The 22,253-nt window shown below is 39.9% G+C and overlaps 1 protein-coding gene across 2 annotated transcripts in view; it reads left to right on the forward strand.

Moving 5' to 3' along the window:
- LOC122563313 (bile acid receptor-like) overlaps positions 1 to 21,384 on the forward strand; it is a 153,089-nt gene extending 131,705 nt beyond the window's left edge. For both annotated transcript variants that reach the window (XM_043717027.1, XM_043717028.1), the window contains 3 exons: positions 2,272 to 2,400; positions 15,796 to 15,909; positions 19,398 to 21,384. In XM_043717027.1, the coding sequence (XP_043572962.1) occupies positions 2,272 to 2,400; positions 15,796 to 15,909; positions 19,398 to 19,636 (482 nt within the window). In that variant the 3' untranslated portion in view covers positions 19,637 to 21,384. The remainder of the gene's footprint in view (positions 1 to 2,271; positions 2,401 to 15,795; positions 15,910 to 19,397) is intronic.
- Positions 21,385 to 22,253: the final 869 nt, after the last annotated feature.

Raw genomic sequence — 22,253 nt, forward strand, 5'->3', positions numbered from 1 at the left:
ATACGGTGAGAGGGCGGGTAAGTGGAACTGAGTCCACGAAAAGATTAGCCATGATCGTATTGAATAGTGGAGCAGGCCTGAAGGGCCAGATGGCCTACTCCTGCTCCTAGTTCTCATGTTCTTTATGTTCTTATACTAACTCATTCTGCATCCACATAGATTCTGTTATGCCTCACTGGGGTAGTGAACTAAAAATCATGCCCTCCTATTCCTGGAGTCAACACAAAAGTTAAAGATTTTCTAAAGTATTCAAAATTCTCCAATTTTATCTGTCTTTTCGACCAAGGTTGACAGAAAACAATTACTACTTATTACAAATAAATAGATTCAAGCTAAAGATAAACAATTATGAACCATCAACGTATACTAGTTAAATTCTAACACCCCTGTAAAACTCCCTCTTCTCACACATACAGACACAAACAAACATGGGTGTTATGGGCAGAGAGAAAGACTGCGAAAGCAATTCCGTCTACTAGAGTTGCTTTGGGATGACCCTTTTGGTTTGGCAGAGCCTGCTCCTCGATTTTCATTCTCCATGTACTTTCACTTGCTTGAAGGAGGAACAACGCAACTAGTTTCTTATAGTCTCTGACTTATTGATTAAAAGCCCCAGATTAAAGCAACTGATGAGAGAAATAAAAAGGCCAGTAGATTATGACCAATGTAAATTAGTGTATCCTTGTTAGATTCATGAGAGTTGAAAAATGTGGTGCTGGAAAAGCACAGCAGGTCAGGCAGTATCTGAGGAGCAAGAGAGTCGACGTTTTGGGCATAAGCCCTTCTGTGCTTTTCCAGTGCCAGACTTTTCAATTCTGACTCTCCAGTATCTGCAGTTCTCACTTTCTCCTTTCCTTGTTATCATGTCAGACCATAGATTTTAAAGTGCTGAATAGCCAACAATCTCCCGTTTCTTTTTCTACAGTATTTTCTTTCAGAAATACCTCACTGTCTTTTCCATTCTTAACTCATCATCCTAAAACAAGTCAGCACTTACACACCTCTGGCATCAATGATGATTTTGAAAGTTAAAAATCACACAACACAAGGTTATAGTCCAACAGGTTTATTTGGAAGTACTAACTTTAGGAGCATTGCTCCTTCATCAAATAACTAGTGGAGCAGAATCATAGGACACAGAATTTATATCAAAAGATCATAGTGTCATACAACTGATGCGAATCATCAAAAAAGTGGGGAGGTGGCCTGAGTGAGTGGGTAGGCAGCAGAGAGAGCAAACATCATTGTGGTGTCAGGGTTGAGGATGGGTGACAATAAGTGAGAGAAAATGTTGTTGGCAATAGTGAGGATGGTAGACCATTAGCATTGGTAGGAGGGTCAGTCACAGAGACAGAGTGACTGTGAGGTATTGGAGAGAAAATGATGTCATGTAGACTGATGGAGAGGAGAAGGACATTGACCTTCTCCCTACTGTACTGGGCATTCCTCCAGTTGGCTGTGACTGCTTTATTCGAGGTGGCAACATCAGACTAGACTGGTATGGTTTGGTGCTGCGGCCTCCATTGCTGGTCCTGAGAGAGGAGGAAGCTCTGTGTTAATACCAGCCTATCCAGTGGGATCTCCAGCATCCTGCTACAAATTAGAGCACTGTTTTCTTATCTGCCATGTCTGGGACAAATATCAGCAAACTTGCTGGTCATCTCTGGACTGACAGTTCTTTTCCAGATGAACACTGGGTTTCTGAAGATGATGTGGGTGCAAGGAATGTCAGTGAATTCTGGGATATCTGCTGAGTGGCAAATTGCTCCAGGATCAGCTTGTGGTAAAATTGAACAGAAATCAGACTGAAGAAATGTAAAAGAGGTGAGGTTGATAGTTAATGAGGTGAATTTGGGAAGATAAGGCAAGAAAACTCACCAGGCCTCCCAGTGACACATCCTCCAAAAAACATAATATAATTTGGACTTAACCAAGAATCATAAGGTTCAATCCATATTGTTTACTTTGCAGTCCAAGCTGCCTGACAATTCTCAACAGCCTTTTATTTGAAACAGTTGGGAGGATTTTTATACATAATAATAACAACATTAATTTGTGACTTATTGTTTGAGTTTGATACTTAATTTTAACATTTTGCATTAATTAATTAATTTTACTCCTCTTCTGAACTGCTTTGCTTTTACTAATGTACAAATGTGTAGTGGAAACTATATTTGTGGATAGTATTTTGTCAAATAGTTATTATATGACATTGGGCTATACCTGATTGGAACTCCCTCTTTCCAAATGATTCTTTCCTTTGTTTTGCAGACACTGATCACTATTCCACATTCTCTGGGTGCTGTCATAACCAGTGTTTTGAGGAGCATGTTCCAGCTGTTATGATGGAGCAGTCCCATCTGGATGAAGTTTCAATTATTGTTCCAAATTGTGCATTAGGTACCATCTTCTTGTACAGCGATCATGTTGCAATAATTGTGGTGAAGGCAATTACAAACTGTATAATTTATTTCTTCTTTCAAATGCAAATAGAAGTTGTATATGACTGAGATACATATATTATTTGGGAATGATAAGTACAAGTAAGTTTAATATTCTCAATGCTTTCAAGATAGTACATATGCCACAAATAAGGAATTGTTTATATTCACAGCAGTGGGATTCAAGGAACAACGAATCATCTTTTATTCATTGGTGCACTATAGTCTTCATTCCTCAATATTGAGTCAACAAAATCAGCTTGTAACCTCTGCCTTCATTCTACTCCTTCCAAGTCTGTCTTTTTCTTTGCTGACTTGCTTCTTTGGTTTTATCCCTTTATACTTCATTTAGGTGGCTGCTGTATAACCATTAATACCTCATCTGCACATAGTCTTTGGCTCTTCACTATACTCATCACACTCAACAACTTTGCATCGTGATTATTTTTAGCGTGGAGGGTAGGAACGATTACAGCAGCAGTAGTTAGGAGAATAAATGAGATTGTGTAATCTATATGGATTTTTGCATGGCTCCTAAGTGCCATATGTCAAACTTATCAGAGAAGTAAAAACTCACAACAAAATGACAAGTAAAATCTAATATTGTCTCAGTGGCTGGAAACAAATTATCATAGTCAAAGTGTGTTTTTGTGAATGGGAGACTCTGTGTTTTCTGTGTGATCTATAGGGCCCAGCAGATTTTTCTTTAATTTTTGTACTATATATCAATGATTTGGATCATGATTAAGATGATTCAAAGCTTGTGCCTATGATGGATAGTGAGAAAGGAAGCTATAAGTTACAGATAGATGCCAATAGATATAAGATGAAAAATGGATTGATCAGGTGAGCAGTAAACGATCAAATGGAATATAATTCAGAGAAGAATGAGAAAATGCAAGACAAAGAAACATATTCTTGTCTTTTATTCATACACCACACTAAATCTCATTGAATTATGATCACTACCACTAGAAGACATTCCCACCAACATGCTTTTCACCAGTCCCAATCCATTTACCAAACCTAAATTGAGGAGTATCCTAATATGGACTGGATAAAAAATTGTCTGAATGAACTGAATGAATAACTAGCCAAATAAACTACAAAACTCATTTTTTTCTAGAATAAAGTCATAAAGTCATAGAGTTACACAGCACAGAAACAGACCTTTTGGCCCAACTTAATCCTGCCAATCAGCTGCCCCCAAACTGATCTCGCCTCATTTGCCAGCATTTGGCCCATATCCTCCTAAATCACTCCTATTCATGTACCCATCCAGATGCCTTTTCAATGCTGTAATTCTACCCGGCTCCACTGCCTCCTCTGCCTCCTCTGGCAGCTCATTCCATACACGCACCATCGTCTGTGTGAAAAGGTTGCCCCAGGTCACTTTTCAACCTTCCCCCTTAGTTTTGGACTACACTGCCTTGGAAAAACAACCTTGGCTATTCGCTCTATCCATGCTCCTCATGATTTTATAAACCTGTAAAGATTTTGATGCTCCAAAGGGAAAAAAACCCCAGTCTAATCAGCCTCTTCCTATAACTCAAACCTTCTAATCCTGGCCACATCCTTGTAAATCTTTCTGAACCCTTTCAAGTTTAACAACATCTTTCCTATAGGCAGGGAGAACAGAATTGAACATAGTATTGCAAAAGTGGCCTAACCAATGTCCTGTACAGCCACAACATGACATCCCAACTCCTATACTCAATGCACTGTCCAATAAAAGCAAGCCTGCCAAACGTCTTCTTCACCTAGAAAAATGAAATCTAGAAAATTTATCTTTAGATTATTTCCATTTAAAGGTTCTAATTATCAGAACTACCATCCCAGCTGGTCATGTTTAGTTTGGCTACACATTTAAATTTTGAATACTGGTACAATTAAGCCAGGCCTGGTGCAAGAGTACCAGGTCTCCCAGGCAAATCTCTGCCAACATTGCACAAACAAACAAATAAAGGAAATAACACAGAGAAATTTAAAGTTCCTTTAGAGGGGAATTTAATGGAAAAGCAATTTAATGGAAGAGCACAAGGAATATTCATGAAGTAAGTTATTAAATTTTACATGAAAATAAGTGGACCAGAGGAACAGGGAGTGGGACAGCCACTGCCATTGGCAGCTTGGATTAGGAGAGAACAAGCTGCAAATCTCCTGGGAACAGAAGTTTTGAGTAGAGGTACAGCAGCAAAGTTTAGAGAGATGGAACCTGTAATTGGATAAAACAATTCTGTCGTTGGTGCACTTGCCTGCTCTTTGTAGTCATTTCCCAAACTCACCAACAGTCAGTTCAGCTGACAATATTTTTAAAACTAAACTAACTGTTGCTGAAAATAAGAAAGATCTACAGCAGCTTTATGGTTTGTTGGCTGGTTTGGAGATCATAGGATTGGAATGTAGAGTATGGTGTGGTAGATATTGAAGTCAAGAGCAACTCTATTGTTGTTTTGAGAAAGAGTTGAAGGGGTGAAAGTGAAAGTGCAAAATGGAATGGTCACTATATTGGCCCTTGTCAATCTGCAGCAATAACCCTTGGCTGAGAAAAGAAAAAAAACATGTTGGAAGCAATGGTATGGAAAATTGTATGATTTTAACAGATATGAAGGAGACAGAATAAAAATGGAATAGAGTTCAAATGGAAAATATGAGGAAATATTGTCAACAATTAATCTATGTAAGTCTGTGAGTTTATAGTGAAATTTGAATATCTGAATATTTGGGGCAGCACGGTGGTTCAGTGGATAGCACTGCTCCCTCACAGCGCCAGGGACCTAGTTTGATTCCAGCCTCAGGCAATTGTCTGTGTGGAGTTTGCACATCACATGTCTGCATGGGTTTCCTCCGGCTGCTCCAGTTTTCTTCCATAGCCCTAAGATGTGTTGGTCAGGTGAATTGGCCATGCTAAATTGTCCATAGTGTTCAGGGATGTGTAGGTTAGTTACTTTAGTCAGGGGTAAAATGTAGAGTAATAAGGGTAAGGAAATGGGTTTGGGTGGGATACTCTTTGGAGGGTCTGTGTGGATTTGTTAGGCCAAAGAGCCTGTTTCCACACTGTAGGGATTCTATGATTATATATATTACTAGAAAATGGAAACAGTGAAATCAAGGTAGGCAATGGAAGAGCTGAAAATAGATTATATGATTGCAAGGGAGGAATGGAAATTAGAAGTAAAAGCCTGGACTTTTGCCACAATGAAAGCCACTCATATTTATCAGAAATTTAGATGTGATAAAATCTCAACTCTGAACACTGCACCCACCATTTTCATAGAGATGGAAATGGTGTCAGGTTACATTTTGCATGTGTGTGATTTGCGGACGTAATTGCCAATAGGAATGAATAGCTGACTCAGCTCCCATATGATTTTGGTAACCTGGGTATCTGAAACACAATGTTCAGCATTGATATGATAGAGGAAGGTCTGAACTTTGTGGAAACATTTAGGTAAATTGTGCCTTTGGATGTGATTCAGGGACATTTTGGAGGATGTCATGTACATTACAGAAAATGTCAGACTTTCTTTGGATTTATTAAACGTAATGTAAAAACACATAAAGCTATTAACTGCTAAGCTGAATGGAATTGTCAACAGAGCTGTCAAAATCAACTGCCAAAAATGTATCAAAAGCAGCTGCCACAGGACCTATCACAGCAAACTATCAAATGTATCTGCCAAGGGAAACTGTCAAGTGGAAATGCAAGAGCAGCTTTTTAGAGGAACTGTCAAAAACACCTGTCAAAGGGAGCTGTGAAACTGTCAAGGCATTTAAAAGCAAAACAGAAAACAGTAAAAAAGTAAACTATACAGTGACACTTGACCAGCCCATTTACTGACATAAATTACAGACCTTCTCCTGAAATTGTAGCACAGTGATGAGAAAATAGTGGTGTTTAAATGTTTGATGAAAATTTGAAATGTTAAAAAACATGCTAGTGATGTTACTCTTCTGACCTAGGACGGAGAGAATTTCATTATTGGATTACTGCTGCAAGACTAATTTCATAACCATCAATTATAAGTAGAGTGTATACAGTAGAGTGCCTGCCATTTTTTCAGTTGATAGATCCAAATGGTTGTGGACTACAATGCCAGCGTTTGTTGTTGAATGTGATTTTTGTTTTTACAAGATATTATATAGCAAAATAAAAATAAACATGTTTCCACTCACAGAGTCATAGAGATGTACAGCAAGGAAAGAGAACCTTCGGTCCAACCTGTCCATGCCGACCAGATATCCCAACCCAATCTAATCCCACCTGCCACTCCAAACCCTTCCTATTCATATACCCATCCAAATGCCTTTTAAATGTTGCAATTGTACCAACCTACACCACTTCCTCTGGCAGCACATTCCATACACGTACCACCCTCTGTGTGAAAACATTGCCCCTTCGGTCTCTTTTATATCTTCCCCTCTCATCCTAAACCTATGTCCTCTATTTCTGGACTCCCCGACCCCAGGAAAAGGACTTTGTCTATTTATCCTATCCGTGCCCCTCATGATTTTATAAACCTCTATAAGGTCACCCCTCAGCCTCCGACGCTCCAGGGAAAACAACCCCAGCCTGTTCAGCCTCTCCCTATAGCTCAAATCCTCCAACCCTAGCAACATCATTGTAAATCTTTTCTGAACCCTTTCAAGTTTCACAACATCTTTCCGATAGGAAGGAGACCAGAACTGCACACAATATTCCAACAGTGGCCAAACCAATCTCCTGTATAGCCGCAACATGTCTTCCCAACTCCTGTAGTCAATACTCTGATCAGTAAAGGAAAGCATACTAATGCTTTCTTCACTATCCTATCTACCTGTGACTTCACTTTCAAGGAGCTATGAATCTGCACTCCAAGGTCTCTTTGTTCACCAACACTCCCGAGGACCTTACCACTAAGTGTATAAGTCCTGCTGAGGTTTGCTTTTCCAAAATGCAGCACCTCACATTTATCTGAATTAAACTCCATCTGCCACTTCTCAGCCCATTGGCCCATCTGGTCAAGATCCTGTTGCAATCTGAGGTAACCTTCTTCGCTGTCCACTACACCTCCAATTTTGGTGTCATCTGCACACTTACTAATTGTACCTCTTATGCTCACTTCCAAATCATTTATATAAGTGACAAAAAGTAGAGGATCCTTGTGGCACTCCACTAGTCACAGGCCTCCAGTCTGAAAAACAATCCTCCCCCACCACTCTCTGTCTTCTACCTTTGAGCCAGTTCTGTATCCAAATGGCTAGTTCTCTCTGTATTCTGTGAGATCTAACCTTGCTAACCAGTCTTCCATGGGGAACCTTGTCGAATGTCTTACTGAAGTCCATACAGATCACATCTACTGCTCTGCCCTCATCAATCCTCTTTGTTACTTCTTCAAAAAACTCAATCAAGTTTGTGAGACATAATTTCCCAAGCACAAAGCCATGTTGACGATCCCTAATCATTCCTGCCTTTCCAAATACATGCACATCCTGTCCCTCAGGATTCCCTCCAACAACTTACCCACCACCGATGTCAGGCTCACTGGTCTATAGTTGCCTGGCTTGTCCTTACCACCCTTCTTAAACAGTGCCACCACGTTAGCCAACCTCCAGTCTTCTGGCACCTTACCTATGACTATTGATGATACCAATATCTCATCAAGAGGGCCAGCAATCACTTCTCTAGCTTATCACAGAGTTCTCGGGTACACCTGATCTGGTCCTGGGGACTTATCCACCTTTATGCGCTTCAAGACATCCAGCACTTCCTCCTCTGTAATTTGGACATTTTGCAAGGTGTCACCATCTATTTCCCTACATTCTATATCTTCCATATCCTTTTTCACAGTAAATACTGATGCAAAATACTCGTTTAATATCTCCCCCATTTTCTGCGGATCCACACAAAGGCTGCCTTGCTGATCTTGGAGTGGCCCTATTCTCTCCCTAGTTACTCTTTTGTCCTTAATGTATTCGTAAAAACCCTTTCGATTCTCCATAATTCTATTTGCCAAAGCTATCTCATGTCCCCTTTTTGCCCTGCTGATTTCCCTCTTAAGTATACTCCTACTGCCTTTATACTCTTCTAAGGATTCACTCCATCTATCCTATCTATACCTGACATTTGCTTCCTTCTTTTTCTAAACCAAGCCCTCAATTTCTTTACCGCACCAATCAACCACACCACCCTGTGGCCCAACATTTCAACTCCCCCTCCCACTCTGCCGAGGACATGGGGGTCCTGGGCCTCCTTCAACGCCGTTCCCTCACCACCAGACACCTGGAGGAAGAACGCCTCATCTTCCGCCTCGGAACACTTCAAGCCCAGGACATCAATGTGGACTTCAACAGTTTCCTCATTTCCCCTTCCCCCACCTCACCCCAGTTCCAAACTTCCAGCTCAGCACTGTCCCCATGACTTGTCCTACCTGCCTATCTTCTTTTCCACCTATCCACTCCACCTTCCCCCCGCAACCTATCACCTTCATCCCCTCCCCCACTCACCTATTGTACTCTATGCTACTTTCTCCCCATCCCCACCCTCCTCTCACTTATCTCTCCACCCTTCAGGCGCTCTGCCTGTATTCCTGATGAAGGACTTTTGCCTGAAATGTCGATTTTACTGCTCTCGGATGCTTCCTGAACTGATGTGCTCTTCCAGCACCACTAATCCAGAATCTGGTTTCCAGCATCTGCAATCATTGTTTTTACCTCAATTTCTTCAGTCATCCAGCATTCCCTATACCTACCAGCCTTTCCTTTCACCCTAATAGGAATATACTTTCTCTGGATTCTCATTATCTCATTTCTGAAGGCTTCCCATTTACCAGCCATCCCTTTACCTGCGAACATCTGTCCCCAATCAGCTTTTCAAAGTTCTTCGAGGAGAAAGTGAGGACTGCAGATGCTGGAGATCAGAGCTGAAAATGTGTTGCTGGAAAAGCGCAGCAGGTCAGGCAGCATCCAAGGAACAGGAGAATCGACGTTTCGGGCATAAGCCCTTCTTCAGGAAGGGCTTTTCAAAGTTCTTGCCTAATACCGTCAAAATTGGCCTTTATCCAATTTAGAACTTCAACTTTTGATCTGGTCTATCCTTTTCCATCACTATTTTAAATCTAATAGAATTATGGTCGCTGGCCCCAAAGTGCTCCCCCACTGACACCTCAGTCATCTGCCCTGCCTTATTTCCCAAGAGTAGGTCAAGTTTTGCACCTTCTCTAATGGGTACATCCACATACTGAATCAGAAAATTGTTCTTGTACACACTTAACAAATTCCTCTCCATCTAAACCCTTAACACTATGGCAGTCCCAGTCTATGTTTGAAAAGTTAAAATCCCTGACCATAACCACCTTATGATCCTTACAGATAGCTGAGATCTCCTTACAAGTTTGTTTCTCAAATTCCCTCTGACTATTAGGGGGTCTATAATACAATCCCAATAAGGTGATCATCCCTTTCTTATTTCTCACTTCCACCCAAATAACCTCCCTGGATGTATTTCCAGGATTATCTTCCCTCAGCACAACTGTAATGCTATCCCTTATCAAAAACACCACTCCGCCTCTTCTCTTGCCTCCCTTTCTATCCTTCCTGTAGCATTTGTATCTTGTAACATTAAGCTGCCAGTCCTGCCCATCCCGGAGCCATGTTTCTGTTATTGCAATGACAGTTTATAACTAAATTAATGCCTTATGCTAAAGAAATATTGATTTAATGCTGATTTGACAATATCTTTAATGATTTAAGCTTTTATTGCTTTCCACACGATACAAATTAGATTCCAGTGTAGGTAGATTAAAAAGCAATTTTGAAATGTTGCAAATTCTAGATGAGATTGTACACTTCGTTATTTTTTTCATCATTGGATTACTATTTCGTGAGAAGGGAATAGGACTCCAATTTATAGAACATAGAACATCGAATAGTACAGCGCAGAACAGGCCCTTTGTCCCATGATGTTGTGCCAAGCATTAATCTTAACCTAAGATCAACCCAACCTACACGCCCCTCAATTTACTGCCATCCATATGCTTGTCCAGCAGCCGCTTAAATGCCCCGAATGTCTCTGACTCCCCTCCCATTGCTGGCAGTGCATTCAACGCACCCACCACTCTCTGTGTAATGAACCTACCTCTGACATCTCCCCTGTACCTTCCTCCAATCACCTTATAATTATGACCCCTCGTGATATCTATTTCTGCCCTGGGAAAAAGTCTCTGGCTATCTACTCTGTCTATGTCTCTCATTACCTTGTACACCTCTATCAAGTCACCTCTCTTCCTTCTTCTCTCCAGTGTGAATAACCCTAGCTCACTCAACCTCTCTTCATAAGACAAGCCCTCCAATCCAGGCAGCATTCTGGTAAATCTGCTCTGCACCATCTCTAAAGCATCTACATCCTTCCTATAATGAGGTGACCGGAACTGGTAACAATATTCCAAGTGTGGTCAAACCAGTGTTTTATGGAGCTGCAGCAAAACCTCGTGACTCTTAAACTCAATTTCCCTGTTAATGAAAGCCAAAACACCATACACCTTCTTAACAACACAATCAACTTGGGTGGCAACTTTGAAAGATCTATGTACATGGACCCCCAAGATCCCGCTGTTCCTCCACACTGCCAAGAATCCTGTTTAGCCCTGTGCATTTAAATTCAACCTTCCAAAATGGTCACCGAATTCCAGGTAGAATACTTTCCAACCACTACTACTTGCTGTCTTCTTTCGACCAGCCAATTCTGTATGCAGACAGACAAATTTCCCTGTATCCCTTACCTCCTATCTTTCTGAATGAACCTACTGTGGGGAACCTTATCAAATACCTAAATGAAATCCATATACATCACATCCACTGCTCAACCTTGGTCAACTTTTCAAAAATTCATTTGTGGGACTTGGGCGTTGCTGGCTGACCAGCATTGATAGCCCTTGCCTATTTGCCCTTGAGAAGGTGGTGAGCTGCCTTCTTGAATTGCTGTAGTCTACTTGCTGTGAGTTGACCCCAATGCCGGTAGGGAGAGAATTCCAGGTTTTTGACCCAACGACTGTGACACAACAACTGTATATTTCCAAGTCAGTGTAGTGAGTGGCTTGAAGGAGAACAGGCAGGTGATAGTACTCCCAATTACCTGCTGTCCTTCTAGATGGAAGTGGTCATGTGTTTCGAAAGATGCTATCTAAGGATCTTTGGTGAATTTCTGCAGTGCATCTTTTAGATAGTGCACACTGCTGCTACTGAGTGTCAGAGGGATTGAATGTTTGTAGATGTGGTGCCAATCAAGTGGGTTGCTTTGTCCTGGATGGTGTCAAGCTTCTTGAGTGTTGTTGAAGCTGCGCCCATCCAGGCAAGTGGGGAATATTCCATCACACTCCTGATTTATGTTTGTCGATAGTGGATAGACTTTGGGGTGTCATGAGATGAGTTACTCGCCCCAGCATCCCTGGTCTCTGACCTGTTCTGGTCACTACTGTGTCCATGTGGTGAGTCCAGTTGAGTTTCTGTTCAGTGGCAACCCATAGGGTGTTAATAGTAGGGGATTCGGTGATGGTAATACCATTAAATGTCAAGGTGCAGTGGTTAGAATGTCTCCTATTGGTCTTGGTCATTGTCTGGCATTTGTATGGCGTGAATGTTAGTTGCCACTTGTCAGCCCAAGCCTTAATATTGTCCAGATCTTGTTGCGTTTGAGCACAGACTGCTTCAGTATCTGAGGAGTCACGAATGGTGTTGAACACTATGCAATCATCGGTGAACATCCACACTTCTGACCTTATGACAGAGGAAAGGTCATAGTTGAAGCAACTGAAGATTGTTGGACCTAGGACACTACCCTGAGGGACTTCTGCAGAGATGTCCTGGAGCTGAGATGACTGACCCTCCACATCCGCAACTATCTTCCTTTGTGCCAGGTATTACTCTAACCAGTGGAGTGTTTTCCCTCTGAAACCCATTGATTCCAGTATTGCCAGGGCTCCTTGATGCCATACTCAGGTAAATGCAGCCTTGATGACAAGGGCTGTCATTTTCTCCTCACCTCTAGAATTTAGCACTTTGTCCATGTTTGAACCAAGGCTGTAATGAGATCAGGAGCTGAGTGACCCTGGCAAAACCCAAATTGGGTGTCACTGAGCAGCTTATTGTTGAGCAGGTCTGCTTGATAGCACTGTTGATGACCCCTTCTATCACTTTACTGTTGATGGAGTGTAGGTTGATTGAGCGATAATTGACTATATTGGATCTGTCCTGCCTTTTGTGTACAAGACATACCTGGGCAGTTTTCCACATTGTCGGATAGATGCCAGTGTTGTAACTGTACTAGAAGAGCTTGGCTAGTGGAGTGGCAAGTTCTGGAGCACACATCTTCAGTACAATTGCTGGAATGTTATCAGGGCTCATTGCCTCCAGCATTCTTGATATCACGTGGAGTGAATCGAATTGGCTGGAGGCTGGTTTCTGAGATGCTGGAGACCACTGGTGGAGCACAAGATGGATCATCCATTCTGCATTTCTTACTGAAGATTGATGTGGATGCATCGGCCTTATCTTTTGCACTCATTGAGGATGGCGATATTTGTGGAGCCTCCTCCTCCATTGAATTGTTTAATTGTCCGCCATCATTCATGACTGGATGTGGAAGGACTACAGAGCTTAGTTCTAATCCATTTGTTGGGGGATCACTTAGCTCTGTCTATCACTTGCTGTTTGGCATGCAAGTATTCCTGTTTGGTAGCTTCACCAGGTTGACACTCATTTTTAGGTATATCTGATGCTGCTCCTGACATGCCCTCCTGCACTCTCCATTGAACCTGGGTTGATGGTAATGGTTGAGTGGGGATATGCCGGGTTATGAGATTGTAGATTGTGTTGGAATGTAGTTCTGCTGCAGTTGATGGCCCACAGCACCTTATGGATGCCCAGTCTTGAGCTGCTGGATTATGTCAAAGTCTGTCGCATTTAGCACGGTGATAGTGCCACACAACACAATGGAGGTTGTTCTCAATGTGAAGGCGGGACTTCATCTCCACAAGGACAGTGCAGTGGTCACTTTTACCTGTACTGTCATGGACAGATGCTTCTCTAGCCGGCAGATTAGTAAGGATGAGGTCAAGTATGTTTTTTCCCTTTTGTTGGTTCCTTCACCACCTGCCAGAGACCCAGTCTAGCAGTTATATCCTTTAGGACCCGACCAGCTCGATTAGTGATGCTGCCAAGCCACTCTTAGTGATGGACATTGAAATCCTTCACCCAGTGTACATTTTGCGCCCTTGCCGCCCTCAGTGCTTCCTCCAAGTGTTGTTCAAAATGGAGGAGTATTGATTCATCAGCCGAAGGAGGACGGTATGTGGTAACCAGTAAGAGGTTTCCTTGCCCATGTTTAACCTGAAGCCATGAGACTTCATGGAGTCTAGAGTTGATATCAAAGACTCCCAGGGCAACTCCCTCCCAACTGTATACCACTGCGCCACCACCTCTGTTGGATCTGTCCTGCCGTTGGGACAGGAGATATCCAGGGATGGTAATGGTGGTGTTTAGAGTGTTATCTGTAAGGTATGATTCCGTAAGAATGTGTATGTCAGACTGTTGCTTGACTACTCTGTGAGACAGCTTTCCCAATTTTGACACTAGTACCCAGATGTTGGTAAGGAGGACTTTGCATGGTCGACATGGCTGTTTGTGTTTTTGCCGTTGCCTTTTCTGGTTCCAAGGTCGATGCCAGCTGGTCCATTCAGTTTAATTTCTTTGTTGTGACTTTCTAGCAAACTAAGTATTTGGCTTGCGAGGCCATTTCAGAGGGCAGTTGAGAGTCAACCGCATTGCTGTGGCTCTGGAATCACTTGTAGGCCAGACCAGGTAAGGATGGAAGATTTCATTCCCTAAGAACATCTGAACCAGATGGGTTTTCCTGACAATTGACAATGTTTGTCTCATCATGTCCTCAAAGAACTCAATAAGGCTTATGAGGCATGACCTTACCCTCACAAAGCCATGCTGACTATCTTTAATCAAATTATGTTTTTCGAAATAGTCATAAATCCTATCTCTCAGAATCCTTTCCAGTACCTTGTTTACTACAGACATAAGACTGACTGGTCTGTAATTCCTAGGAATTTCCCTATTCCCTTTCTTGAACAGAGGAACAACATTCATCTTCCTCCAATCAGCCGATACTATTCCCGTGGAGAGTGAGGATACAAAGACCATCGCCAGAGGCACAGCAATCTCATTCCTCGCTTCCGTAATAATCTTGGATATACCTGATCCAGCCCAGGGGATTTATCTATCTTGATGCTTGCCATAATTTCCAGCATATCCACTTCTTAGTATCAATCTGTTCAAGCCTATTAACCTGGTCCATGGTGTTCTCACTATCAACAAGATCCCTCTCTCTAGTGAATACTGAAGCAAAAACCTCATTTAGGACTTCCCTATCTCTTCAGACTCCAGGCACAAGTTCCCTCCATTATTCTACCCTCTCTCTGATCATTCTCTTATTCCACATGTATGTGCAGAATGTCTTTGGGTTTTCCCTAATCCTTCCCGCCAAGACTTTTTCCTGCCCCCTCCTAGCTCTTCTCAGTCCATTTTTGAGTTCTTTCCAACGTACCCTGTAATCCTTTAAAACTGTGCCAGATCCTTACTTCCTCAGCCTTAAGTAAGCTTCCTTTTTCCTCTTGACAAGAAGCTCCTCTGCTCTTGTCATCCAAGGCTCCTTCACCTTACCATTCCTTGCCTGTCTCAGTAGGACAAAGCTATCAAAACTCACAAGAAGTGCTCCTTAAATAGCCACCATATTTTTGTTATGCATTTCCTGTAGAACAATTGTTCCCAATTTATACTCCACAACTCCTATCAAATCGCAGTATAATTTCCCATCCCCCAATTAAATATCTTCCCATACTGTCTGTTCCTATCTCTCACCATGGCTATGGTAAAGATGAGGCAGTTGTGGTCACTGTCACTGAAATGCTCTCCCACCAAGAGATCTGACACCTGGTCTGGCTCGTTGCCTAGCACTAAATCCAATATGACCTCCCCCCTAGTCGGCCTATCTACATATTGAGCCAGGAATCCCTCCTGGACACACCTGACAAAATCGGTTCAACCAGACCACCTGCACTAAGGAAGTTCCAATCAATATTGTGGAAGTTGAAGTCACCCTTAATAACAACTCTGTTGCATCTGCACCTTTCCAAGATCTGCTGTTCAATCTGTTCCTCCATCTGTCAGTAAATGAGTTCTTCAAGTATCATTGTTTGCCTTTTTACTTCTATTGCTACACATATGCATCATAATTCAGCTATCATACATTTTGTGCTTTTTTTTGACAAATGAATTGGGAAAGTTTAATTGTGCTCCTCTGTATGACCAGGTACAACTGAAGAATTTATAACACCAATGTTCGACTTCTATAGAAGTATGGGAGAAATGAATGTGACAGATACTGAATATGCCTTACTTTCTGCAACCACAATCCTTTTTTCAGGTAAAAAAAATCATAACTTATGGCATTAATTTAATTTAATTAGGGAAATCCAACCCAATCATGTACATATTTTGTTTGAGATTGGCTCCAGGGAAGGAAAGCTGAAATTGTATGGGAACTGATCTGTTGTTTAAAGGGATTTGCATGCACGATGGGCAGAATTTTCAATGAATAATCTGATATACTTGTGAAATTTTAGTAGAAAAGTTTACTTCTCAGTTAATTTAGTTCGAAGTCGATGTTACGATATGGAGACAGGCAACTGAAGCAAAACAGTCTTTCTACTGTTGTATTTGCAACATGGTAAAATTAAAATCTTCAAAGATCCTCAAAATTGACCCCAATGGTTCCGAACCAAACTTCTGAATAACCAATCTCACGCTTTGTGAACAATCAATTCTGCACATTGATCCTTATGTTAAATATAAGACTTTGAAATTTATTAACAATATAGTAAGATACAAGAGCAAAATTAAATAACAATTAAATTCATTGAAAGTGATCTGATTGTCTATGCCAAAAACCCCCAAATCTTTATTTTCAGCCTTTAACACAGTTAAGAGATGAATAGAAGCAAATAACAAAACTGGCCAGATTATTTAAGTGGCTTTCATGTTTTGTTGTTTCACAATCATAGAAAATGGCTTCTTGGTTGATTCTTTGAAAATGTCATTGGGTCACTTTTTTAGTTCACTCAGACAAAGGTAGTAATACTTAAAACATAATTTTCTATTCTCTAAACTTCCAAGAGCTGCTCATGAGAGGTTAGGCAGGGAGCTTTCAAATCTTCATGCCAGATTCTTTCTCACAGAAACCACCATTCAAAAGCCAATTCCAACCTAAGGCCACCCTGAATGACTAACCATCTGCCCCATGAGATCCCAGTTACATTCAACATCTGCCATCTGTTTGAGTATTAGTCCTCTCCCAGACTTGCTGGAACCGATGTCCAGGTATTACCCTTGTTAGTAGCCAACTTCTGCTATCTGTTTAATGTAATGCACTTCCCTGGTGATGAAGCATCTCCAGAACGTTTTGATCAGAAACCAACCTGCAATTAACGTCCAGACCTGTCCTCACAAATAAACAAAAGTTTGTTTAGTCTGTTTTTCTTTTAACATTAACTCTTATCGACATTCGAAGAGTTATCTTTAGCTCAATTCCAAACCAAATTTATAAGAGTCAGAATGAAGAGCCTATGCTTGAAATATCTACTTTCCTGCTCCTCGGACACTGCTTGTCTGGCTATACTTTTCCAGCACCACACTTCTTGACTTTGATCTCCAGCATCTGCGGTCCTCACTTCCTCCAAATTTATAAAAGAGTAAAGTAAAACTAATGAAAAATCAGTGAAGGCTCTAACATGTATAACAATTTATATTTATATAGCATATTTAATGGTGGAAGGAATCACACTTTGCATCAGACTTATTGCTGTTTCTTGTTGGTGTAGCCCCAGACCATTAAACTGTTGAGAATTTGATAGTAGATGATAAATATCCTCAAGAATGGAAACATTTTGGAAATTAAAACTGTAGTGGTGAGGTACAACACAGATTCTGAAGCTAGGTTAAGCTATAATGTTATAGCTCTTCAGAGAGAGTTTTCCTTTCTATCATACTGAGCTTGAGAGAAAAACAAATCACACATTACTGGGAATATTCAACAGGTAAGTTAGCATCTTTTGAAAGAAAAACTGATGGTGAGATCATACCTTATTCAAAACCAATCCACTTACACTGAGTTAAAATCAGGCCTTATAGAAAGTTAACATTTCAGGTTGATAATATTTCATCAGTTATGGAAGAAGCTGGAGACCTAACAGTACTTAAACAAGTACAAATACAGGGAATGACGATTGAAAGATAGTGTCAGAGAAGGGGAGAAAATAATAAAAGAGCAGGTCTGTATTAGAGTGTAAAGCAGTGTTAATTAAATGATTAAAAAAAACGGTTTGTAACAAAATGGATGAAATAGGACAAGTAGAAATCTGTGATCCTAGAGGAGATATTTAAGGCAAAGCAGAATTATTACAGCATTGTTGTCTAAAATTTTAGGAGCAGTCGTCATAAGTCATTGAATTAAATGTCAGGCTGAATTTCAGGCAGCGTGTGGCTATTGGGCCCTTAGTTAGCTCATCATGGTCCTTCTGTCCTGAGAAGAGAAGAAATTCTGCTTCTAAGAAAAGGTGACTCATTAACAGGACTACAAACAGTCCTTACACTGAGTAACCAGGATGCAGACTGGGTTTGATAGGCTAGGTTGAAAAGAGGAAACATGAGGAGAAAGAATTAACTTGGAAGGGCCTTCTAACTGTTGTAACCAGAAGGTAGTAAAGTGAATAATCAAGAAGATAAGAAAGCTTAATTGTGGACATGAAAAGGTTTCATTCCACCTTCCTTTACCTTAATGAACGCAAAAATGCACACAAACTAATGATATGATATTCAATTACTCTCATATCAAATTCAGAAGTGCATCTTAAGATACAAATTTTTAAAGTACTATCTTGTCTAAAGTGTTCCTTAGCCAACAAATGAACTTCAATCAAGATAGTTTGTGAATATTTTGATAAAGGAAATTACCAAAATTTGTAACTCTGACTGCTTTATCATGTACTTATGTGTGCTCTGGCACAAAGCATACTATCTATAATCCAATGACATTTCAGTTATTAATTCTACTACAAATTATTCAATAATTTAAATTAAGTAATTCAATTAACATAATTAAGTAGATAATACAACACAGAAGTCCCTGTCATTATTAAAAAATCAAATTATTTCATAGCTTTAATTAATAAAAATAGAATTGTGTGGCTATATGGTTTGCCAAAAGGAAGCAGTAAATATGAAACAGCCAAGAATCATGGTAAGCCAGCTGCATTTATATGTGGTTAAAAAGCAAAAGGCCACTGTGTGGCATGGGTATGCATTCAATAACTGCTTCAAATGAAGCAAGAAGATATAGGCAATCAGGGTAATAACAATTATAATTTTGAATGGCTTTGCTTTCATTAATGATAGAAAAATGAAGGCACACATTGGAATCCACAAAAATGGATTTTATTTTATCTGCTCTTTGGAATTTTCAACATTTGTGGTCCACTTACTTGAACACTTCCATTGGAATATTGCTACTACAAGGGGTTAGATTTTTGTACTTACTGAATGATTGATCAACACTGGAAAAAAGTGAGGACTGCAGATGCTGGAGATCAGAGTCAAAAAGTGTGGGTCAAAAACTTTTTGACTCTGGTTGGTCAACATTACCTAGCTAGAGTGCAGGAAAAAGGTTTGCATACCACTAATAGAATTTGGCATCACTTAAATGCAGGAAAAAATTCCTATCTAATTATATTTTCGATGCTCTATACAGGCAAGACTTAATATTTTGGCTGAAAGTTAAAAATCAACCCCATGTACTTTAATATTTGTAATTCAATTATACCATATTTGGTTGTTCACTTTTCTTTTGTTGATCTGCAGATCGACCCTATGTAAAGAATAAACTACATGTAGAAAAGTTACAGGAGCCTCTTTTGGAGATTTTATACAAGTATTCAAAGATCCATCATCCGGAAAGTCCACAGCGCTTTGCTCGGTTGTTGGGTCGTCTTACTCAACTTAGAACCCTTAACCACAACCATTCAGAGGTACTGATGTCATGGAAGACAAAGGATCAGAAACTCACACCCTTGCTGTGTGAAATTTGGGATGTACAGTGAGGATCACCATAGAATCTGATAAATGTTTTCGGACTGGTCAGCTCAACTGCAAGTCAGGCTTTTTTTGTAAAGTCCAAAACCACAGAAAATGATTTAATTTCATCAGTCTGCAGCTACCAAGTCAGAATATGTCAAAGGCAAATCAATTGTCATGGTAGTAATTACAATAACTGAAACTTTTGTTTTTATATTCATCTTTGGTTTATTATTTGACCAACAGCTCTTATTTGGTTTCTCACAGACCATTTGGTCATTATATTTTTATTTTATAAAGTACTTGCTCTCAATGAATGTGAGACTGACTATTCGTAATTAAGTCATTTTGTAATTCACATTCCTGAAATAAGACCAGGCTCAAATTTCATCCTGAGTTGGGTGCACTCAGTTTAGAATCTTCCTGACTTTATGAACATAACTTGGGAGAAATTACACTGAACTGCTAAAAGCTTGTTCAGGTAGAGGGCTTGTGCACTGGAGTTGGGTCTTGCCACTCCTTTGAACAGTGCGGTGGAAGTTAGGAGTCTGCTGAAGTAGGTTATGTAATAATAACAGTAATTCTCTATCTCTCATCAATCACACATGCCCCCTGAGGCTATATCATGCAACTTCAAGTACACCATCTCCCCATTACTCTTATTCCCTCAAAGCCAACTAATGTCTCTCTAAGAAGCGATCATAATCTCTTACAGTCCCTGTGTCAACTGAGTGCCAACACATGTCTCCTCACCCACCCTCATTCATTGTTCAGTCTTAGACTATCCATGACAACTCACTCAGTATCTATCATGACAGTGCTCAGGAACCATGCTGAAATGAAATAAATAATGCTTTAAGTATTTATAGAGACTTCACTGTCTTAAAGTTGTTGGTACTCATTACAAGATATCCATCCAATACATTTAAAGTTCTTCAAGTACTCAATCCCTTATTGTACTATTTATATTCATAGCCCCCTATCAAAACAGTGAATCCCTTTATGATCACATGGAGCTGTCATTCAAAATGTGAACCTACAAAAATCATATTATAATTATGACAGGTAGTTGAAGTCATAAAGCTGTACTAATACTATAATGATAACCCTTAGCCTTATGGCAACAAACAGCCATTGATATTGAAAGCACCAAATCTTCTGAACTTAGAGTCACAGCAGGCTTTTGTTTTCAAATTTTATACAGTAGGGGATTTAAATAAATTGAAAAATTGTCAGTTCCAAAGACTTTTTCCACCTTTCACGCACATTTGCATCTACTCTTAATAATTGTTAGTCACATATTTTGCGCTATAAATTCCTCTCGAGCAAAATTAGGCCTCTTTGAACTCGGCATTGAATTCAAATAAGCCTGCTGGATTTGAGTTTCCTATATGTGTGAATCACAATCTGACCCTTTTGCCCTGGCAAAAATAACATTTGTCAGGAATAGGGGCTTGATTTTCATTTTGGCTGAGGCATAAATTTTCCATGAAAATTCAGGTTCAGGAATTTGCTGGGAAAATTGCAGATGAAAACCAGCTGGAAAAGCAACTTTTTAAAATTTATTTTATCCAAATGTACCAAATTCCTAAATGATCTGTTTTTAATTTTGACATGAATTTCATAAAATACTACAAAATATAGGAGATTACAACATCACCAAACTGCATTTCAAATTGTTTCAATTATCTGTGAATGTTTGCAGAAGAGAATGCAAAATCTCTTGAAATGTTAGACATTAAGAACATTCAATAAAATGTCATGTTATACAGTATTTGTGAATTTTAATTTAAAACAATGGAACAGTTAATAGAAATTATTATAAGTGAGGACCTTTAATGGCTTTCATTTAGGGGGTCATTAACAATATGGCATTTTCATAAGACAATATTAAAATAATATCTTTATTTATAACCATTCCCCATCGCAACATTCAGACTGTCTCAATTTGGACCTGCTAGTCCTGGTGAAAGGTCCTGATCTGAAACGTCAACTCCTCTCTTCCTCTGATGCTGCTTGACCTGCTATGCTTTTTCCAGCTCCATTCTTTTCCACTTCAACTTTATGTTGTAAGACAAACTAAATGAATAGTTAGACATGACACTATAATGTGGTCTATAATTGTCATTAGATTCTAGTGCTTTCTGCACATTTCAAATCTATATTTAATAATTGCATTGTGACACCTGTAATGGATAACCAAATCTGATACATAATGGAAAAATTCATTTTATAAATATTAGTAAAATATACAACATGACAAGTACTTGATAGACATTGATCCTACTTAAATGTCTGTAACTACCTGACTGCTGAAAAGTCTCTCACGTCATCATGATACAGTGACACTTGGTGATGCTATGATTATTCATTGAATAAAATCAATCTTAATGTAATCAGGATATATTACTGGATATTCTGGCCTCAAAATTAACACCTCTGTTTGACAATATGACTGACTTTCTACATTGGGGATCACAAGCACAAAACCTATGTTTCATATCACTCCATGCACAAGGCACTGGACTGCTTATATATTTGCTTGTTGAATTATTGAAAATAAATGACTGAAGTCTCAAAATTCAATTATATGTTGTCTGATGTATTAGCTTACAGGTATAACTTCGCTATGTGGTAATGTGC

The sequence above is a fragment of the Chiloscyllium plagiosum genome, chromosome 26, assembly GCF_004010195.1.
Source record: "Chiloscyllium plagiosum isolate BGI_BamShark_2017 chromosome 26, ASM401019v2, whole genome shotgun sequence".
NCBI classification, from domain to species: domain Eukaryota; kingdom Metazoa; phylum Chordata; class Chondrichthyes; order Orectolobiformes; family Hemiscylliidae; genus Chiloscyllium; species Chiloscyllium plagiosum.